This window comes from Capricornis sumatraensis, chromosome 4 (assembly GCF_032405125.1).
Source record: "Capricornis sumatraensis isolate serow.1 chromosome 4, serow.2, whole genome shotgun sequence".
Taxonomy (NCBI): domain Eukaryota; kingdom Metazoa; phylum Chordata; class Mammalia; order Artiodactyla; family Bovidae; genus Capricornis; species Capricornis sumatraensis.
The window spans coordinates 25,388,058-25,410,569 of NC_091072.1; the positions used below are offsets into that span (position 1 = coordinate 25,388,058).

At 42.3% G+C, this 22,512-nt stretch overlaps 1 protein-coding gene across 1 annotated transcript in view; it reads right to left on the reverse strand.

Moving 5' to 3' along the window:
- The window catches only part of MTMR7 (myotubularin related protein 7), a 70,510-nt gene that overhangs the window by 1,769 nt on the left and 46,229 nt on the right, over nt 1-22,512 (reverse strand). The window contains exons 8-13 of the mRNA XM_068971377.1: nt 18,649-18,781; nt 8,950-9,059; nt 7,103-7,228; nt 5,494-5,543; nt 3,258-3,458; nt 1,668-1,808 (exon numbers count right to left, since the gene is read on the reverse strand). Of these exons, the coding sequence (XP_068827478.1) occupies nt 1,668-1,808; nt 3,258-3,458; nt 5,494-5,543; nt 7,103-7,228; nt 8,950-9,059; nt 18,649-18,781 (761 nt within the window). The remainder of the gene's footprint in view (nt 1-1,667; nt 1,809-3,257; nt 3,459-5,493; nt 5,544-7,102; nt 7,229-8,949; nt 9,060-18,648; nt 18,782-22,512) is intronic.

Sequence of the window (22,512 nt, forward strand, 5' to 3'; positions counted from 1 at the left end):
TACTGAATTAAAAGGCACATAATATATTTTTCTAAAAGAGATTGTAATAGTACATGTTACCATTTTCTTTTTTTTCTTTTTTTGGCTTAAGATGACGACTTAGTTAGAAAGTCAACTTGGAAAATTAGTGTTTATATCACCATTTAGAAATCTTTTAAATTTGAGGTTTTTTAAATGACAGCCACTAGGATTACTTACATTTGCAACAAGTCCTCCCGTTTTTATCCTATACAGTAAAGCATACTGGAATGCAAATAAAAATATAGGTGTACCTTGTTTTACTGTGCTTTGCAGAGATTGCATTTTTACAGAGTGAAGGTCTGTGGCAAGTCTATCAGCACAGTTTTCTAACAGCATTTGCTCACTTTGTGTCTCTGTGTCACATTTTGGTAATTCTCAGAATATTTCAAGATTTTTCTCTTTTTTTATGGTTATCAGTGATCTTTGATGTTACTACTAGTACTACTTACTGAAGGCTAGCATTAGGTTAGCATTTTTTAAAACAATAATGTATTTTAAAATTAAGGTATCTAACATTGTTAGATTGTTTTTTAGACATAATACTATTACACACTTAACTGACTACAGTGTAGTGTGAATAGAACTTTTATATGCACTCGGAAACTAAAAAATTGTGACTCAGTTTATTGCAGTGTTCACTATCACAGTGGCCAGGAACCAAACCCACCTTATTTCAGAAGTATGCGCCTGTGAATAGTATTATCATAAGGATACCTGTAGATTTACTCAGAAAACTAGGGCAGGGACTTGGTGTCATTCACTGATTTATCCACAGTGCCTAGAACAGTGCTTGAGCCTCAGTAAGGTACATGTTGAGTGGCTAGAGCTAATAAATTGGTTGCAGTACAGTTGACTGCAGGGTATGTATCTCAACAGGTCTCAAAACTGCCAGTTCACACAAACCATGAGGCATTTTTTTTTTCAGTGTGACAGAATTAATATTATTCTATAGAATTCTGGGGAAATAATTGGATTGAAGTCATTATTGGGTTGGCCTAAAAGTTTGTTTGGGTTTATTGATACAGAACGAACCTCTTGGCCAACCCAGTGGAAATGAAAGCTCTAGAGATGAAAAGCCACTAAAGGGTGTATTGAGGTAGGGAGGGAGAAGGAATGTGGTCTCTTGGTGATTTCTGTGTAATTTTGTCTTTTTCCTGACCTCTGAGTCGCCCTTCTGTATTATACAAGTCCAGAGGAAAAAACCCAAGGATAAAAGAGAGCCTACAGACCTAGTAGCATCTGTTGGGTACCAGCAGGCTCTCCCATCCCAGTAGAGACAATCTTGAATTTATTTCCACAGGGCAGTAGTTCCATTTGATTCAGCAGCAAAAGAAGGTAAGCTGTGTCATGACCACTAACTAAACCTGTGACTCCACATTTAACTTCTCAGGCACTTGGTATTCAGTCCTTCTTCCCTCTCCTCCTTTCACTTTTAAATACAAGTGAAACTTACATTCTTAGGATATCATTACTACAAAACATCAATTTCTAAAGAGAATTCCGTATTTAGAGGGGAAAGAAAGGGACAGGAAACAGGCAAAAATGCCTTGGAGCTCAGTGTTACATACCCTTCAGCCTCCATGTGGTAAACAGTGCCAGAATCTAAGGCACAACCACACCCAGTGAGGTCCCAGAGGTTTACGTACTTGTACATGAAGTTGCATGGTGCTGTGGGGAGATGAAGGACTCCCCGGGTCTGACTGTGATCCGCTCTAAACAGAGGATTCAAGTAGTCAACCCGGTTTTTCCACAGGTGAGCCCATAAAGAGTATGTTCTTTCTTGAATTCTGTTATAAAGAAAATAAGCCTTAAAATGACTTCCCTTGGTTCTTAGAAATAGTAGACATATTAAAGTTGGAAAGGAATAAAAACTTGTTATATCAGGGGTCCCTGTTCTCTAGCAGGGAAACTAACAGTCTTTTGTGTCTTCATGGTGCAGCAAAAGAGCACTTGTAGGAGTCGCAGCTCCCCTGCTCTCTGGGGACATCTTGCCTTAAGATGTCCCATCCCTCTGAGTATAAAACACATGCATTTTGTTGAAAATTTCCCCCAAATAGTCACTGGATTATTATTGTTTGCTGGGTACTACTTAAATGCTTCACATATTTTCTCTCATTTAATCGTCACTGTATTCCTGTGACATTTGTCCCTTTTGCTAATCTAGCACAACAAATCACAAAATACCTAAGCAAACAGATGAGCTTACAGGATGTACCATTTATCAGGAATTGTATCTACCAGGAAAAGTCATGTTCTTTCCACTCAGGATAAAACTGGAGTCAGTTTTATTTGAACTGATCATTTGCAAAATTAAATCTGATATTCTATATACCACCTTGTTTTATAAAAATTTCAAAAATGTTCTTTCATTTACAGTTCTTAAGTCACTTTGCTGTTAAGCTTTTGACTTTTTCAAGAGTCCACATTTCATCTATTTTTTCCCCTCAATTAAAGCAGTCTAGTAGTCCACCCTTATCCATGGGGTATTTGTTCCAAGACTCCAAGTAGTTGCCTGAAATTATGGATAGTAGTGAACCCTGTATATACCGTGCTTTCCTATACATACATGCCTATTATAAAGTTTCATTTGTAAATTAAGCATAATAAGAAAATATGTGAATTGCTAGCATCGCTACTCTTGAACTTTATTATAAAGTAAAACAGAGGTTACTGGAACACAAGCATTGTGATAACTGAGACAGCTACTAAGTAACAGGTGATCCCAGGCAGGATGGAGTGGGAGAGTGAGAGTGAGAGATTTCATCATACTACTCAGAAAGGCCCACAATCTAAAACTTATGAATCATTTTTTTCTGGAATCTTCCATCTAATCTTGGACCACAGTTGGCCTCAGATAACTGAAATTGTGGTAAGTGAAACCCATGGATAAGGAGGGACTACTACATTTGCAACTATTATGAGAATATATCCACCAAAGCTGTGTAACTTTTTCCTTTTCAATGCAAAAATCACTGTCCCTGACTTCCAAGAAGCTTCCTTTCCATATCTGTGTGAAGTTTACCTATCTACCTGTGGACATTAGGCAGGAACTAGGCAAAATGGACTTGTGCCTGTCTTTGTCAGCTGATGGCCTTAAACTTCTAAAGTGATGTCAGGAAAATCGTTACTCTGTCAGTGGAGATGTGTAACTAAAACAGTCTTCAAAATTGTGAAAGACCATCTGAAACTCTCAGTCACAAAATCTTTAGATAAAAATTAAACACCAGAACACTTACTTGAGTTCTTGTCTCTCCTTCTGGCTATTACATAGGAAGTTCCCAAACTGGCAGGAATAGATGTGATGTTGAATGTGAATCAAAAACCTCTCATTGAACTCAAAGGCACAGGGAAACTGTTCCATTAACTGCCAGACGCACTCAAGGAACTGGTCAATAACTGGAGAAATTTCTCTGGGATCACCATCTAGGTTGCCGTATCTGTAAAACAAAGTATTAGAGATTTTACAGCAGATTGTTTTTTTTTTCTTCTTCCTTAATTAGAAAGCTATAAAGGCAACCCTAGTTCCTAAACAGATCTTATCTTATAAACTGGAACGCAAAAGAAGTGGGAAAACATAACTTTTAATATAAAGTTTTTCTTGGCATTACAATTTAAAAAGTCTGGACAGAGAGGGGACATATTTATGTTATAAAAGAAAAATGTTAGTGCTAGAGATAAAATTCCAGGAGTCTTTACAGGGAAAAGCAGCAATCTTTCATTCTGATTTTAAAAGAACATCCAAAACTTGAAATAAGTCTTCCACTTTATTTTAATTAGTGACCCATGGGAGAGTGGAAAGAAATGCCTAAGCCACTTTAGAGTTTCTCACTTCTGCATGGTTTTATTAGGAAGAAAAACAACTTTAAAAAACTGATTCCCCAAGTTTCAAGGGGTATTTCCATTTTTAAAGCGGTGTTAAAACTTGTCAATAATTTATTTCCATGTGACCTCAGATTCCCTCATACGTTTATATCTCCCCTTTTGTTGTTTTCAAGAGTACATCAGAATCTGCTTCCTCATGTTTGTGTTGATTTTTAAACAGCTGCCCAGTCCTTCTACACTGTTACGTGAATTTTAGAAAGAATCCAGAAGGGTGATTTGGGTGCCATCAAACGAGAATAACAATACAGAATGTCATCTTTCAAGCGATGGATAATCAACTTGAGGAATAAAGATGAGGAAGGATTGCTTTAGTAGTTTTTCCAAGGGTGGAAATATTAGAAACTGGAAACCTTCAAAGGGTTTAGTCCTACTCACCTTTGTTAACTTTATAAAGGGGTTGCCCAATAGGTTCTTTCCTCATAAAACACACTTATCAGCCACTTCCATATTCTTCCTGCCCCAGATCCTCTCTCTCAGAGGTCCTAGGTGCCTAGCAGACAGTAGGAACCCCCCCCCCCCCAACTGGAAACAACAATGTGATCTTAAGGCTCCCTGGTAATTTTCTCATTTGTAAAGTCAAATCATTTTGCTTTCCTGGAAAAATATAGAAATAGAAATCCAGGAAACCACCACAATAAATGATAAACTAATGCTAAATGCAAAAACTACAAAAATAAATATGAGGAGCTCCATAAATTTAGAATTTAAGAAAACATTCAACCAATCAAAAATGTGTATCAAAGCCTCTACATTATCAGCATGCTGTCTAAAATATAAATTTTAGCCCCAAAGATGAGACCATACCAGCTACAACCTGTATTAATAACACTCAGGGATTAAAGACAGCACAGCACCCATCAGGCATTACTCTCCACACTAACCAAAGGAGGCCAGTAGCTTCTGTTTATTGAAAGCCCTCAGATGGGCTAAGGCTAATCCCATACACGGTTTTAAAACCCTTGCCATAACCCCAGGGAATACGGAAAGGCTCCCCTTTTCACAGGTGGGAGACCAACACTCAGAGAACACTGATGCCCTCAGCCACACAGTAAATGCCACAGCCTGGATTTGAGGCTTGACCTGTTGGACTCAAAAGCCCAGGCTGCTCTCCCACCTTAGCTTCCCAGAGACACCTGGCACAGACCTCACCCATGACACAAATGCCGTAGGATGAGCCTAATTTAACTCCCAGGGTAGAAGATCAAAGAGAAACTATTCTACAGGCATTTTACAATGTGTAGCTTACAGGGAATATTTGCACTTCGAAAAATGGAATAATCTAGTAAGTGAAATACATGTGGAAGGGAGAGTGAGCCTATCCTTTCTAGGTCAATGAACCAACTTCTCTGCCTCATCTGGAAGAATTTAACATCAGTTAGTTCTGCTCAGTAAATACCAAGAGTTCTCAAGTTAGAACTTCTTTATCTGTGATACAACATATATAACAAAAATTTAACTTTCTGAATAAGATACCAAAGGCAGTTTTGAAAACAGGCTATTATTCCCCACTCAATTGAGAAGTTTAGAAACAATTTTTTTTCAACCTTAAATTCACAATTTAAAATCATAAGATTTTAAAACACTTCTTACCTGTGAGTAAACTTATGACCAAAGGAAATCCAGTCCTTTTCAATTAATACCTATATAAGAAAATATAAATATCATGGAGAGAAGCAAATGAGGGAAAGTAAGAGACCAGACCAGTAATTCTGAAGGATTCAAAAGTTTTTGGAGCGTAATTCACTACCCTTGGTAACCTGCAAATGAATGAACACTATCTACCCATACACAGGCGCACATCAGAGAGCAAAGCTGAAGGTCTTCCACAGAAATAAACGGGAGTAGACGTGGGAAGATGTACTGCCATCACCCAGAATGCTCTTGACAAGCACTGTTCATATCGCTTCATGTACCATCTCATTCACGGGGGTGAGGGGGAGGAGGTGTTCTGTCACTGTCATTTTACAGAGGGAGAAACAAGGAGGTTACTCATCCAAGATCACACTGTTAGAAAGTGGTCAATGCCACCTGGTAACGTAGCTCCAGGAACCATCACACCCCATCAAGTCCAACTTGCAGTCAATACCCCATGCTGCCTAACAGTATATGAAATACCAACCTCTTTACAAGAGACTAAGGAAAGTTTTCCAGTGATCTTTAATATACTTTAGAAGAATTCTAGAATGAGGAGGGTTTGGAGCATACGGAAAGTTTCAGCCCTGCTGTGGAGTCAGAGATGTAACACAAGTTTATACTCTCAAATTGCCAGGAATTTAAAAAATAATTATATAGGATAATACTGTCAATATCACCAATGCTGTAAAACAGCCAGAGCTCTTTTCTTAAAAAAAAAAAAAAAAAAATTGGTTTAAGTTTTGCCTTGAAAACCTATAAACTTAATGGGAAGGAATCAAAAAGAGCCAGTGGTGAAGGATGGGGTAAAGGAGACCAACCCCTCAGCAATGAAGACCCATTGCAGCCAAAAGTAAATAAAATTTTAAATGTCAGTCGAAAATTTTTTTAAAAAAGGCAGAAACCAGATAAGCTCCCAGCCACTAGGAAGTCCCTGTAATCATTCTAAGAAAATGGTCCCAGCTTAGCCAAAGCTTCACCCTTCCAGACACCTACACAAATATCACAGATACCTTGCAATTGAAGCAATGCATCAAGTTCTGATGCATACCTAAAAAGTGCTAGATCTAGGAGAGAATGTACTCACAATTTCAGGAAAGAACCCCAAGACACTGACATTTTCAATATTCTCATCCACAACTGTGAAGGATTATTTGAAATACAAAAGCAGTAAGTGAAAACACTTTTTCCTATAGCTTTTTTCCTCCAAATATTTTTTCTGAAAAGTGTTTTCTGTTTTATAGTCCTGTGTTACCTCAAACTTGAAAATATATATCAAGCTTGAAACATAATACAAATGATGTAAGAAACGATTTTGCAAACTGCTGAATGTATATATTTGCCCCCAAATTCACCTTTAATAGCATCGATTTGAATTGGCTCCCAAATCCCAGAAATTCATCTTATTCCAAGCTTATTTCACCTTTCCCCCTTTAATTAATCTTGCTGACCTACTGACAGAAAAATAACATTGATGAGGAGGGAAGAAGAGTTGTTAATAGTTGCCAGAAGTCCATTCTGCCCAGCCACAGCATGCACAGGACAGTGGCCAGGCGGCTGCACTCACCATGAAGCCCTTCAGAGTCCGGTAGTGAGGTTCCAGAAGGAGGCTGGCCACCGAGCACACCTGAGCGGTCCTGTCCCAGCCATCAGAACAGTGAACAAGCACACTGGCCCCTTCCTCTGAAACTGCCTGAAAAACAGCATCAGCAGTCACAAAGGATGGCAATCAACAGAAAAAATAATCAGGATTAGGTTCAGTTTTGTACTCACAGAATCAAAAAAAGGTTTCCAGGCAAAAAGGAAAAATCAGTACCCAACCCTGTTCCTGCATTTATTGAGTATGCACATACTCATTTAGTTAGGGCGGAGCCAAGGAGCAGTTTGGGCTGGTCACCAAAGCATCACTTCCCATCCCTTCTATCCGGAAGCCAGGAGCCCAGCTTCTGAACTTCATACAAGCAAGCTTCCTGTACAAATGTCTCCTAGCCTACTTTCTACCCCTCTGGGCCCCGCCCAGCTTCCACCATAAGCCTTTCCAATTGAAATGCTGGAGCTGCGGCTGGCCACAGTCATTCTCAAAAACGAAAAGACAAAAATTATAAACTGAAACAGTGAAGTTAGAGATAAAAGAATAAAAGCCAAGCAAAAGTGCCTGGCACTGAATAAATATTTGTTAAATAATGAATTATCTAATAAAGGGGAGCATACCATGTCATCAGAAAAGATGTTTGTCTTCAGGTAATAAATCTGAGGGGGATTTATTTAAAAAAAACACCATAAAACAAAATAAGACAATGCATTCAAAAATAGCTTGTATGAAAGTTACAGCAAAATCTTCCTCTGGCAGAACGGAGTCTACCTACCAGGTTCAGGAACATGACGTTTGCTTATGCCATTGCTGAAAAATGGGGAGCTGTTTGCTAAGATGGGAACCTGGAGCCTGGGTCACTCTGGTGACTCACATTTGGATGTACTCTTTCATAGAAAATTCTTTCCTCTGTTGTACAGCAGAAACTAACAACATTGTAAAGCAATTATATTCCAATTTTTTAAACATTAATTTGTTAATTTATTGTTAATAATCTCTATTCTTAACCTTAGAAGTATCTTTTAGGAAATATTATTTCTATGGTGGAAAACATTTATAGTGAAAGCTCAATAATTCCTCCCAGTTTACTTCAGTTTCTTTTTTATCCATTAAATGCAAAGTAAATTTTATGCTTTTGTTTTAAACTAATATAGTCCCAATTTTATAAAAATATTTATATCTTATCTATATACAGAAAGATGTCTACAATAATGTTCATCCATATTAATGAAGGTTTTTTCCTAGGTGGTAGGCTTTGGGATAACTTTTTTTTTTTTGTGGGGGATAACTCAAACTTTCATCTTTGTAGGTTTGTTTAGTGCCTGAATTATTCATAATGTTTCATTCATTCATTTTTCAATACTGATTTTTCTTTTTACAAAATATAAAAGGACAAGAAGTAAGTAAGTAATTCTAACATGAATGGTTACTTCCCTTTTTCTTTTCTCTACTTCCTAATTTCTGAAAGCAAACTGACCATTGTTCCTGCTCAAATGAAGATAAGAAAATTAAACATAATTAATAATTTTTAAAAAATTCTTTCCTCCACCCAGAACCAAGCATAATTGAAGACTACTTTCAGATTGCTCTGAAAGTATTTTACCAGTTGATTGCCTTGATGATACACTATCAACTGAACATCATTCTATCTTTCATAAAATCCCGTCTTCAAAGGGCAGATTTCATGGAGGTCTGCAAAGCCAGCTCCCTGAGCCAGGTATCGTCTAGCTTAGGACAGGGGAGTTCATGGAAGGGAACCAGATCTCTGTCTGGTATCACAGTGCACTGCTCTACCCCATAGTCTGTTCTCTGCAATCGCATACCTTTGCAATGAAGATTCCTGCGTCCATGATGGCCTTAATATGCCTCAACCAGCCAGAGTTCTCCAGTCCCCACAGAAAATCACTCATGGAGGGAGATTTAAGTTCACACACTGCAAGATAAACTGTGTTACTACAGAAGCAAAATACAGGCGTCTTTCACGGTACATGTGATCATATTTGCAGGTAGTCTGTTAATGAATCCTTCATTGTAGCCATTTTCTGGAGGAGTCAAGATAAATGCCCAAGCTTGCTAAATGTCATTCCACTGAACCAGTTCCAAGTAAGCCTTCTCTGTCTTCTTTGTTCACAGGGGACATTGCATCTGTTCAGAAGTATTATATTTGTAAAGTTTAAACTCTAATGTTATAAAAATCATTGAATGTTGCCATAGTAAAAGTAAGATTTATTCTTCCAGCTAACATATTTAAAGTGGACCACCAAGGAGCACTTGAGTACGAGTGCTCTGGAGGAAAAGACTTAAATAATGAATTCCAGCACCTTCCCAACTAGAAGTCTATCACCAAGAACTGTCCTAAAAGTCTTAAATGGAAATTATCAAACTCCTCCTGCTAGCAACCCTCCCTCAAAGGGAGTAAAGGATATGAATTTAAGTATGAGACTTCTGAACACCTCTAGAGCATCAAGTTAGGGGTTTTACCTTTGATTGAAAATGAAGATAATCCAGGATTCCAAAGATACCTGTGTTTTACAAAACTAAGGCAGGTGTGTAAACACCTCTATAATATCATCACAGGCGGGTTTCCTCTCAAGAGCTGCTCTTTTAGTTAACATGAAGCATGAAAAAGCTTTATGGCTCAGTGTTCTGACTACAACAAAAAGATGACATTCCAAAGTTCACCGGGTTCATGCCTATAAAGCTCTTTTGAGGAATCCTATAAGTTAATCAAGGAAATTAAATAATGGGCATCGAGTTTGTTTATTTCCTTGGGCTTTGGTTTCTTCATGTTTAAAATAGGGAAAGTGTACTAAATTATATCTAAGTGCCCTTCCAGCTCTAAACTCCCAGATTTAAATTTGTTGTCTTTAAAAGCATTGTGCATTTGTAATACATATTAACTGTTAACAACCACTTATCAGATGCCCTTCCCTCAAATATGCCAGATAACAGAAGGTTCACTCATATTTCCTGCAACATAAGAACCACACACAAAAAGCACAAGTATAACAGTTAAACTGAGTCACAGATGGCAGCGATGATGAAATAACACCGATTCCCAGAAAAAAAAAAAAAAACCCTTCATAAGAAAACAGTATTATGAATATCTTCAGCCAAGATTCCGAATTCTTCCTTCCAAAAGCCTGCACTGAGCTAGACACCAAGCAGGAGAAATGGGCTTCACTCTGATTCAAGGCACTGTCCCTTTGCCTGACACCATGGTGCTGCCCTGTCTCCACCAGCAGGGATTCAGTTTGTTCAAGTAAGATTAACCTGATTTGCAGTTTTCAAAAGTTTTTGCACATATGCCTCTCCAGTGATTTTTAAAACTGTGCCCTCTCATGCACCATGGAGCCTCCCAGGTGGCACTAGTGATAAAGAATCCACCTTCCGATGCAGTAGATGTAAGAGACACGGGTTCAATCCCTGGGTCAGGAAGATCCCCTGCAGGAAGGCATGGCAACCCACCCCAGTATTCTCGCATGGAGAAACCCATGGACAGAGGAGCCTGGTGGGCTACAGTCCATAGGGTCGCAAAGAGTTGGATAAGACTGAAGCGACTTAGCACGCACCCTCTCATGCACTGTGGAATAATGCACCATGATAAGCATGAAGGTATTTGCCTTTTGCAAGGTGGCAAAAGGGCAGTCGGTTAGGGGAAATGGGAAAGGATGGCTGGCTCACACCTGGGCCAAGGAGCATCTCTAAGACAGGAGCACGTGCAGACGTTGGTGCCATAAAACAATCCTGCCACGGCGCCCCTGGGAAAACCTTCCCCGTGACCTTGGGGGGGATTATGTACATACGCAGCTTGAAGACAGGCACCGAAACTGCTGCAATTGAAAAATGCGTGCGGCCCTGGTGAGAAATTGAGTCAGGTGGGCGGGGAGCGGATCTGTCCTCAGAGCTGAGGATGGGGCCGGCAGCAGTACCGCACGCGCCCTCCGCGTGGCGCACGGACATCCCCACACCCTCTGCGATGCAGCACCTCCCGCGGGCGCCTGCCATTTGGTCCATCTGTCGAGCCCTGGCCGTGACCCAGAGCGTTCAACTCCATCCTAAATACACACATTCCACCAAGCATTCTCAGGACACACTGAGGCCTTTAAATCTTACACAGATAACGCTGACTGGCAAACGTTCGTTTCACTGAACCAGCTCAACTTTCTGGGTGTTTGAAAGCGCTCAGGGCTGGCTGGCATCCGCCTCCATTTCAAAAAGTCCAGGGAGTGGGAGGGATGTCCTGGTGTCCAAACTCTGAAGCTCAGTCCAAGAACAAATGATCCCTTGCGCCTTCTCTTCCCACTAGGTGTGGAAATGACAGCACGTTTAAAAATAAACATACCGGGCTTTCCAGCTAAGGGAGCGGCCTGGGCCAACAGGCAAGAGGGGACCTGCCGGCTCAGAGAACAAGGCCCTAAAAGGCGCCCCGGGAGAGGATACCCAGGCTGCCTCCTCACTGAGCTTGCGGCCAGGGGGCCAGCTGCTGCTTCCCTCCACACTGAGGACGGCTCCCTGTTTAACACGTCTGCTTTTAGTTACATCTAAACGCGATGTTCGGTGGAACAGCCACCCTGGCTTTCATGCATTTTTTTTCACTGAGAGCGTGCTCGCCGTCAGATGCTGAGGGGTGCTTCTTGAAAGCAATCAGCCCGCAGGTGGTCAGATGGGGGGTACACTCGAGACTCCAACAGTTAGCACCTGAATTTTCACATGTAAAACTGGTGGGTTTGTTTGGATAAACTCAGGATAAGGCGGAAATACTGATCCATTCACCCTTGTTGCCAAACCCAAACCAATAATGACAAACCATTTTGCTGAACAAAGTTCATTTCAGTTGACCTCAGAGGCAGGCATCGGCCCGGATCACAGAGAACTGTGACTTACTAACAGGGAGTTTAATGTCCAGGTCTAGTGACATTGGTCTTATACAGAACAGGGTAACTATACATACCCCACAAGCATAAAAACAACATTTAAAAAGAAAAGATAGATTATTATGGTACCTGAGGAAATAGGAAATTTATTCGGGATAAAATTAACCTCTGGTGATCTTCCTTTGCCATTTCCTACATGAAGCTCATTTCTTTCTCCAGAGCGGCTGGGTGGAGACCAGCCCTGTGAAACGGTCTTTCTCGTCTCTAAGATCTAAAATTGAAAAGTAAATGGGCCATCTCAACTGGGGACTCAGCTGCAGGTGGGGCTTAAGGAATGACAAAGACTAAAATAGGAAATGTAAGGCAGATGGAAATAGAGAAGTCTAGTTTGGAAAAAGGAAGCGCCCTGAGAGCAGGGAAGCTAGGTGGATATAAGATATTAGTGACTAGATGCTGGAGAGATGGCCACGAATCACGTAAGATTAAGATGTTGGCAGCAAATAACAGAAGTGGTGAAAAAAGCAGCATGTGTAGCTGGGAACATAACAAATGGAGAATCTTTCCATAAAGCTGCCAGGACCAACATGCTCACTGAGTCTGAAACCACATTGTCACTGGCAAGCAGAGACTGAATTGCCTAATCTCAATCACAGCCTTATGGAAAAACTGCTCGCGTACTCCCTAATATGAATCATGTCTATCTTTAGTTTTATGGGAGACACTTTCTTCTCCAAGTGTTCCTTTTGTAAATGTTTTAGTTATCAAAAAAACTAGCTGTCAAGATGAACAAAACAGAAATGATAATTCCGAGGGTGAAAATGTTTAACCTGAATTGTCCTGGGGATCATCAAGGTAAAGCATAATTAGGATTAAAAATAGTCATTCTCATTAAATCTGTTTTCTCTTGTCCTTTCCTTTGCTAAAGTCACCCAGAGGCAAAGTCTTTGACTTTGACATCCAATTAAAACATCCCACCATATGACTCACCCGAGGATAGCCCGCAGGGAGATCACTTGTAAGCAAGCATTATCTTCTCTTCCCACCGTGACTTTTGCCCTACATCAAAAGTCACTTTGTATTACTAAAGGAAACATTTTTTTCTCTGCAATGCCCAGCATAAAGAAAACTCTCGGTAACTGTCTGATGTACAGATGAGTGTCTGAGATAACTACGTAGCTCCTAGTGATGAAGTATTTACCATAAACAGGTACTGTGCTGGGTTCTTCTACATCCACTGTCCACCAAACAGGGTATGTTCGCTCCCAATTTTCAGACTGGCAAGTGTGGCTTAAAGAGGTTTACTAAATCATCCCTGGTCACTCAGCCAGGGAATCCCTGAGCAGGAATCCTGGTCACAATGCACACCCCCCGAAAGGGTCATGCTCTTTCCTCTCTGCCTCGGTGCTTGTGGTCCTACTGTCTACCCCAGGCACCGCCATCCAGCGCTCTCACGCCACATTATACATCCTCTTACAACACAGAGAGCAAGGGTCACACTCTTGATGGATTTCTTTCTGCCAAATAACCATGAGTTGATAACCAGTGGAGCCTGATGCAGAGCCCGGTTGCTCTAACAGAACACTCACTGCAAACCTCACTGGGCAAGTCCGAGGGACAATGACCAGATTTATCAGCCACATCTTACTGGCTGCTTCTCATCTAATAAGTTAGTAATCTCAGGAAATTAATACTGGGGGAAAGTCAGAAGATAGAAAACTGAAAAAAAGATAAACCATTATAGTTTTTTATTAGCTCATATATGGTAGAACTTCATAGCATAAACTTGTAGGCAATACTATAGAAAATACTTAAAAATGAAAAATTTGAATATAAAAGGTTGAACTCTACCATGTCTTCCAGGATGAATTAGCCATCATCTCATAAAGTAAGGAGGTGAGGGGAAAAAGTATCAGATGAAAAGGACAGTGGGCTGAGAGCTGCACCATTAATCCTGAGCAGAGAGAAATATTTCATGGGAACCTTGGAGCCAGGTGTGTTGGGGGACTGCTCCCTTCTAGATTTCAGTGCCCCTGAGACCCCCTAGTGGGGCCCCCAGAGCAGGGGCCATGAGTCCACAGTACCCGCTACAGCGGTGCCTCCTGGGATGCACTCCAAGTTCCCTGCTTTCAACAGTCCCTTCATTCCCAACAAAGGTTCTGAATAATCGGGCTTCACAGAGAAGCACAGATCAGATGTCTCTGGGGCCAGCTGATTTCACCACAAAACTTTCTCCATCGTCACTGCCCCCAATTCCAGCGCAAATGACAAAAGTGGTTACCACTTGGGGCCTGCTATAAAGATCCCAATTGTTTCCAGTGACTCTTTATAAACAGCCCTTCACTGTAGTACTGTCCCAACTGCTGACTGGGCACCGGGCCTTTGTCCCCGTGCTCTGACCCCGCTCCCATCTGATCGCTGTCAGGCTGAGGCTTGTATCTCTGTCAAACAACTTGCTGAGAAAACACCCACCCGGCCCGGCATGTGGTTTATTAAATTATGTTTGATGAACTTGTGCTGAGTGGACACAGACCATACCACAAGGGCATGCGCTTCCCTGCCTCTCAAATGCTGCTTACTTCACATCTCTTGAATAAAGGAATTAAGAAAAGCCACCCATAAGGAAGCAGTGCATGTATACTAAGTCGCTTCAGTCGTGTCCCACTCTTTGCAACCTCATGGACTGTAGCCTCCCAGGCTCCTCTGTCCGTGGGGATTCTCCAGGCAAGAATACTGTGAGTGGGTTGCCATTTCCTTCTCCAATTTAAATTAAATATGTAAATAAATTTAACTTTTCAATTTTGAATTTTAAAACTATAATTCAAAATGGTATTTTGAGGTTTTAACTTATATTTCTTTACTTCCAGGATGAATTAGCCATCATATCATAAAGTAAGGAGGTGAGGGGGGAAAAAAGTTTCAGATGAAAAAGACAGTGGGGCTGAGACCTGCAACATTAACTCTGGGCAGGAAGAAATATTTCACGGGAACCTTGGAGCCAGATGTGTTATAATGGAATATTACTCAGCCATTATAGAGAATGAAATCATGCCATTTGCAGCAACAGGGATGGATCCATAGAGTGTCATACTGAGGGAAGTAAGGAAAGGCTCTGTGAAAAGCACTTCATATTTAACTCAGTTACAATTGCTACATAACTGAAAGCGTTTTTTCACTGGGAGGTGGGAATGCCACAAGACAGTTTGGGGTAAGAACTTAGAAACCAAGGTTAACATTCAAGGGCTTCCCTGGTGACTCAGTGGTAGAGAATCTGCCTGCCAGTGCAGGGGACACAGGTTCAATCCCTGATCCTGGAGGGTCCCACATGCTGTGGACCAACGAAGCCCGTGCACCGCAACTAAGGAGCCTGTGCGCGCCAGAGCCCGGGAACCGCGACCACCGAAGCCTGCGTGTCCTGGGGCCCACGCTCCGCAGCAAGAGAGGCCACCACAGTGAGACTGGAGGGCAGCCTCCGCTCTCTGAAACCAGGGGAAAGCCCTCACAGCAGCAGAGACCCAGCGCAGCCAAACACACAGATAAAGTTATTTTGAAAGGAAGTTAACATTCAATCAATGAGCTCTATAAAAGGACCCACACCAGATGTGAACTTGGTCCTGGAGTTCAGTTTCTGATGAAATCTCCTGCCGCTCTTGCTCAGAGACAGGGCCATATAGGGGCAGAATGCAAAACAATGTTTCATTTCTGTTATTCAGCATCTATTCTGGTAATATCAATAACCCGGAGAAGAAGATAATAATCATCAAGGAAACGCATTCTTCCCCTTCCTACCAAGTGAGCAGCGGTACAAATCTCCCAGTCTCTCTGATGTCATGACAACTACTGGAAGGAGAGAAAGCCTCAAAAGGTGGGTCTGATTTCATCACTTCATCAGCTGAAGCCTCCACGAGTGATTTATAATTTACTTGGTGAAAACAGATAGCTGGACATCGGTCAAGTCCCCTGAAAGGCATCCAGAGAGCCATCCTCGCTTACAGGGCCAACACAGAGCCGGGAAAGTGGTGCAGAAGAACCATGGTCCCCTGAGGAACACAGGCCGCCCTCCCTCTGGAACTCCATCAGTTTGCTGGGCCTCGAGAAACAGCAAGTCAGACCACAGGTCTGAGGGCAGGAGACAAGGTTCCTCAAGAAACCAAGTAAATGCTCCTTTTAAAACAAAAGCCAGACTGCCATGTGACAAGCACTCTCGGGAGTCACCTTATGCATATAAGAAAATGCGTGCGTGCTAAGTCATTTCAGTTCTGTCTGACTCTGCAACCCCACAACTCTTCATGTCTCCTGCATTGGCAGGCGGGTTCTTTACCACTAGCACCACCTGGGAAGCCCTGAAGAAGATATATTTTTTCTTTTGAGAATATATAGCAGAAAACATATATTCTCAAAAGTCAGCTTATGAAATTACTAAAAAGGATACATTTTTAAAGATTCTGATCATGAACACTCTTCATACTAAAATCAGACTACTCTATCAATAACAGTGCCGAGCTGGTCCAGTTTGCCAACTTCTAAAAAAGCACAGCATATAGCAGGGACAGGCACACCATCCACAATAATCTCTAGAAGTTGATGAATCTCGAAGCCCAGAGCATGCTCCAGTCACCTCCTGCTGTTGTTTAGTCACTAAGTCATGTTGACTCTTTGTGACTGGACTGTAGCCCACCAGGCTCCTCCGTCCATGGGATTCTCCAGGCAAGAAGACTGGAGTGGGTTGCCATGCCCTCCTCCAGGGGATCTCTCTGATCCAGGGATCAAACCCACATCTCCTGCACTGCAGGCAGTTCTTTACCATGTAAACCACCAGGGAAGCCCTCCTGTCACCTGAGACACAACAAAGTTCATGTGGAGGAGAGATGGAGATAGTTCTGCAGCCGTGATTATTCTACAGATGCAAAGTGAAAGTTGCTCAGTCGTGTCCGACTATTTGTGACTCCATGGACTATACAGTCAATGGGATTCTCCAGGCTAGAATACTGGAGTGGGTAGCTATTCCCTTCTCCAGGGGATCTTCCCAACCCAGGGATCGAACCCAGGTCCCCTGAATTGCAGGCAGATTCTTTATCAGCTGAGCCACCAGGGAAGCCCTGTTTTTTTTACCGATGCAAAAAGAGGGTTTTCCCCTAACCATTCAAAAGTTCCATTTTAAACTATTTGCAACCAGGGGCATCAAACTGTGGACTCACAGAACCATCAGGGCTAGATGGGTCCACAGAAATTATTAGTTCAATAGTTTCATTTTACAGCAGGTAACAGAGCCTCAAAGAACGTACATGATGCATTTAAGTTCCATAATGACCGAGATGACCCCAGGATCCCAGGAAGGACAATGGAAATCAGGCTTGTCCATGCCACTCAAGTTCCTCCAGCCCCACCTCTAGGTTCTCACTACATCCTGCTCTCACTACGCAGGGAAATTAAGCAGAGAACTGAGAGCAGATGGGTATTCTGAGAAAAAGGTAATTCAGCATTTCCTTTGTCCCTTTTCACTCCAGGCTCCATATTTCCCTTCAGAGAGGACTGCGCACCCCTTCCCCTCACAGGCAGGCCACCTCCCCAGGGCATCACCCCCTAGACATGGGAGCAGCACAGCATTTACAGCTTCTCCTGGTCCCCAGGCGGGCTTCTCAGGTGGCTCAGTGGTGCGGAACCCGCCTGCGGTACAGGAGGCACAGGAGACGTGGGCCTGGTCCCCGGGTGGGGAAGACCCCCTGGAGGAGGGCATGGCGATCTACTCCGGGACTCTTGCCTGGAGAATCCCATGGACAGAGCAGCCTGGCAGGCTAGAGTCCACGGGATCGCAAAGAGCTGGACACGAACAAAGGGACTAAGCACGCACGCACACTGGTCCCCAGGCCCAAGGCTCTGGGTTCTGCACCCTCCTCTTTCTCTTCAGTTCCCACGAGAGCTAGAAGTGGTGGACATGCCAACAGACTCCTCTTTGGGCCTTGATGCTCACAAGGGCATAACCAGTCAATGAAGACGGTTTTGCTTGAAATACATGATTTCTGGCAATTCGTTTATGGCTGGTGTGGCCACACGAATAACTGCTCTGTGTCACACAGCCCAGCTCTGTGACTTCCTCTCCCCCTGAGCCTGGAAGCCTGTGTGCACATGTCTCTTGGTGCTCGTTGCTGGGGGCGGGGACAGGTGGAGGGGTTCTGTGACAGCAGCTGCTGCTGATGGAAAGGAGGACCACTACCCTCAACGTCCTTCCAATGGCTGCTCAAGCACTGGGATTCAGTTTATGAAACTCATGTCCATACACAAACAGTTGATAATTGCTCTCAAGGCAGGACTGCTTTATCTCCAAATGGTCTTGCATGTGGGCCACACTAGTACGAGGGAGACAGAAAATATATCCCTGTGCACTCTTCTCTTCGGTGTACCACGGGAGAGAGGCTGACAGCTAATGACCACGTGACAGAACCACTCCACCATGACACCAAAAATAAGAGAATGGCTGTTAAATGTGTAAAGAGTCCCTGAATTTTTAAATTCTTCCCAACTGATCCCACCCCGGCAAACAACGTCATAGTAAAGCACAATTTTCACATCAAGAGACTCTCTTTCTCTTTGGCATCAAAACATTTAACTGCATTTTTTTTCAGTGCTGTGCATAAGGAAATGGTTTACCTTCCAGCATTTTCTGCAGACTGTTCCTCATGACATGGATGTTCTCTATCCCGATAAACTGAAACTTGATATTGGAATAATTGTCTTCATTCTCATAGCCTTTCCCTGCAGCACGATTTGCCATCGCATTAAGCTGCAGTGGGCAGCAAAACAGAACAGTCACCAAGGATATTCATGGAACAATCACAACACGTCATGGCTATCCATAAGAACATTCAACATGGCATGCAGAAACAAGCGTTCGATCCCAGGACCACTGTGCTGGCCTGGGTGTCTACGGACACCTGGGCTGAGCCTACATTCAACAATGTCCGTTTGTCGACACGGGAACACTTTCAGAGCTGGGAAGCATCCTAGAGATAAGACTATCTGGAGACGCCTTCTGCGGGTCCCAGGGTGGGATTCCGTAGAGCCAAGCTGTCCCGATTTAACACCAAATGTGACAGCCTTGGCTGGCAGAAGAGTACTGGCAGATTCGTTGGCAACATAGAGCTCTTAAGTGAAATGATTAGATCTTCTAGTATTAGAATGCCAAAAAACACATCAGTTTAGAGGAAGGGTGACGTCATTCTAATCTCCCTAGGGGAATCTCGCAGATACCCAATTCAACCTTGAGGGGGAGAGAGGACCAGTGGGTGCTACGTCTCCAGAGACACTTCCTCTAGCCACCGTATTTCAGTCTCCAGAGGGGGCTTTTTAAAATCACATTCAAAAAAAAAAAAAAAAAATCACATTCATTACCACAACTTCATACATAAGAAGTGGCAGCTCTTAGTGCAAACGGGGTTCAACGGTAATGGACTTTGAAGAAATTCATGATGTAAACTTCTGCTGTACTCCTGTGTAACTAAGGTCAAGAAGGGGACAAGTCCTGCCTTAGCTGAGAAATACACAGATTTCTAGGATGAATGTATTATTGCTAACACTCCATTCTCAACAGTCAACTAAGAGGGCCATCATATCCTAGGCATCTATATTTGGTGACCGTTCTCTCCCTCTGCCCACAAAGGGCAAGAGGGCTAAAGCCCAGGCAGAGAACTTGCCACCAGAAAAGTATCAGTTTTTAGGCCACAATGCAGTATTGGGAGGATATTAATACTTTACAAAAATCAAAGTTTATAAAGCCAAGTTAAGTTAAAAACATAGATAATCTTTGACCCAGATCTCTTATTTGTGAGAATCTGACACTGTTTAAAATACCAGCACACAAAGATAGATGTCCAAAAGTGTTTGCAACCTTTTAAAAAAAATAATTGATATTAAAAAAGCTGAAAGCCTATGAATATCTCCATAGGGCGATGACTAGACAAATTATGGTATATTCATACCCTGGACTACTAATAGGATCAAGGGATACAGAGATAATGACAGAGACAGAAATGGAGACATATGGGCATCCCAGGTGGCACTAGCAGCAAAGAAGCCGACTACCGATGCAGGAGACACGAGAGACTCAGTCAGGTTCAATCCCTGGGTTTGAAGATCCCCTGGAGGAGGAAATGATAACCCGCTCCAGGATTCTTGGCTGCAGAATCCCATGGACAGAGGAACCTGGCGGGCTACAGTCCATGGGGTTGCAAGGAGTCAGACAGACTGAGTGAGCAGACACACATAGAGATGTACAGATATTGGCGGGGGTGGGGGGAGAGAGAAAAGAGGGGAGGTAAAGGAGGGAAGACTGGGAGTGTGGCATGACATGTGAAGTGAGAAAAGCAAGCTCCAGAATAACATTCATACTGCTACTGCTGCTACTGCTAAGTCACTTCAGTCGTGTCCGACTCTGTGTGACCCCATAGACGGCAGCCCACCAGGCTCCCCCGCCCCTGGGATTCTCCAGGCAAGAACACTGGAGTGGGTTGCCATTTCCTTCACTAGTGCATGAAAGTGAAAAGTGAAAGGGAAGGCGCTCAGTCGTGTCCGACTCTTAGCGACCCCATGGACTGCAGCTTACCAGGCTTCTCCGTCCATAGGATTTTCCAGGCAAGAGGACTGGAGTGGGGTGCCATTGCCTTCTCCGAAGTATCCTATTTTTTGTAAAAGGAACCAAGCTACAGACGTGCGGTTATGTTTATGCATGTTGAATCAAGCAGGATACAGATGAACAGAAGGCTACACTGATTTAGCAGCTGTCACAGCAGAAAGGCAGAGGTGTCACATGGCTGGGGTGCCCATCAACACCACTCTGTACGCTCCTCTGGTCTTTGTTACGAACCAGACATACTAAGTTCATAAATTAAATAACAGAAGCAAAATGTATGAGAAGTGAAAAATAAAACGGCAGAGGCAAGTCCCTGCCACCAGGGGCTCAGGCTGGCAGACTCCTCACTTTGCTGCCCTGTGAGTCGGCTCACGTGACATCGGCTGGGGCACAACTTCCCTGGCCACATTGTCTCCAGTTTACAAAAAGAGCATCCCTTTTCCCCCAGGCATGCTATGAGAATAAAGGGTTTAGTCTTAATTAAGAAAAAACATATGAAAGTAATATGATTTTAAAGACAAGTTATATTCATGCCTTAAATGTTTTTTAAGTTATTTTTTTAATTGAAGGATAATTGCTTTATAGAATTTTGTGGGTTTCTGTCGTACATCAACATATTAAGATATTTTAAAATATCTTAAGGGGAAAACTTTTCTAAAATTACCTAAAGACGTTTTGATTTTGAAATTGTGCTATTATACATGGACTGCAAGGAGATCAAACCAGTCAGTCCTGAAAGCAGTCGGTCTGAATAGTCATTGGAAGGACTGATGCTGAAGCTCCAGTACTTTGGCCACCTGATGTGAAGAGCCGACTCATTAGAAAAGACTCTGATGCTGGGAAAAGTTTAAGACAGGAGGAGAAGGGGATGACAGAGGTCGAGACGGTTGGATGGCATCACCAAATCAGTGGACATGAGTTTGAACAAGCTCCAGGAGACGGTGAAGGACAGGGAAGTCTGACAGTCCATGGGATCCCAAAGAGTCAGACGTGACTGGGTGACTGAACAACAATTATAAAAATATCACTGCTTTGTATAATTATTTTCCAAAGTTGCTGGCTTATTCTTTACCACAAGCTTCATAAATAAAGCAGTTAATAGGATACTAGGCAGTATCATACAGCAAATATAACAGCATGTCCTATTATGCTATATGAACTTATATGTATTTCTACACCTTGAATAATTCAACTTAAGTCTGCTCACCGCATACCACAGAGATAACTTTTTAAACAGTGCAGTGAATAAAAAACAAAATACTATTATTTTGAACCTATAATAAGGATCCTATGTTCACATTTTTAATAGCTGATTGCCTATGACCTGGGAGAATTTATCGATGGTCTTTCAAAAGCAAAGGAAGGACACAACATGGCCTCCTGAAAGTCAGTGGTACTTCTCACAATGACCAGAAGGTGGCGATATTTACTCTATCATCCAAAGAGTACTTTTCTCAAGGTTTGCACACATTTTACAGAACCTCTCATGATAATGGGGCACAAGCTGAGCCCTCAAAGCAGGAAACACAGCTTTATAATTAATAAAAAGTCAGACGCTATCTTGGACCTATATATATATTCATTCAGAGAGAGTATCTCTTATATTACCAAAAAAAAAAAAAAGTCTAATTTGGTGCCCTGTCCTTTAGGGTGAGAATTCCATTTCACCACCAAGAAAAAGCTATTCATTTCAGCTCCTAAAACTTTTCAAATCGTGGGAAAAACCCTCAAAATGTCACATCCTCTATGTTTCTAATTATATAATGTCATTGAAAAAAATTTATAGACGTGGAGAACCGATGCGTGGTTATTTATGATGTAATTGTTCTGTGGAAGAAAAACTAAGGTCAACCTAGACAGCATATTAAAAAGCAGAGACATTACTT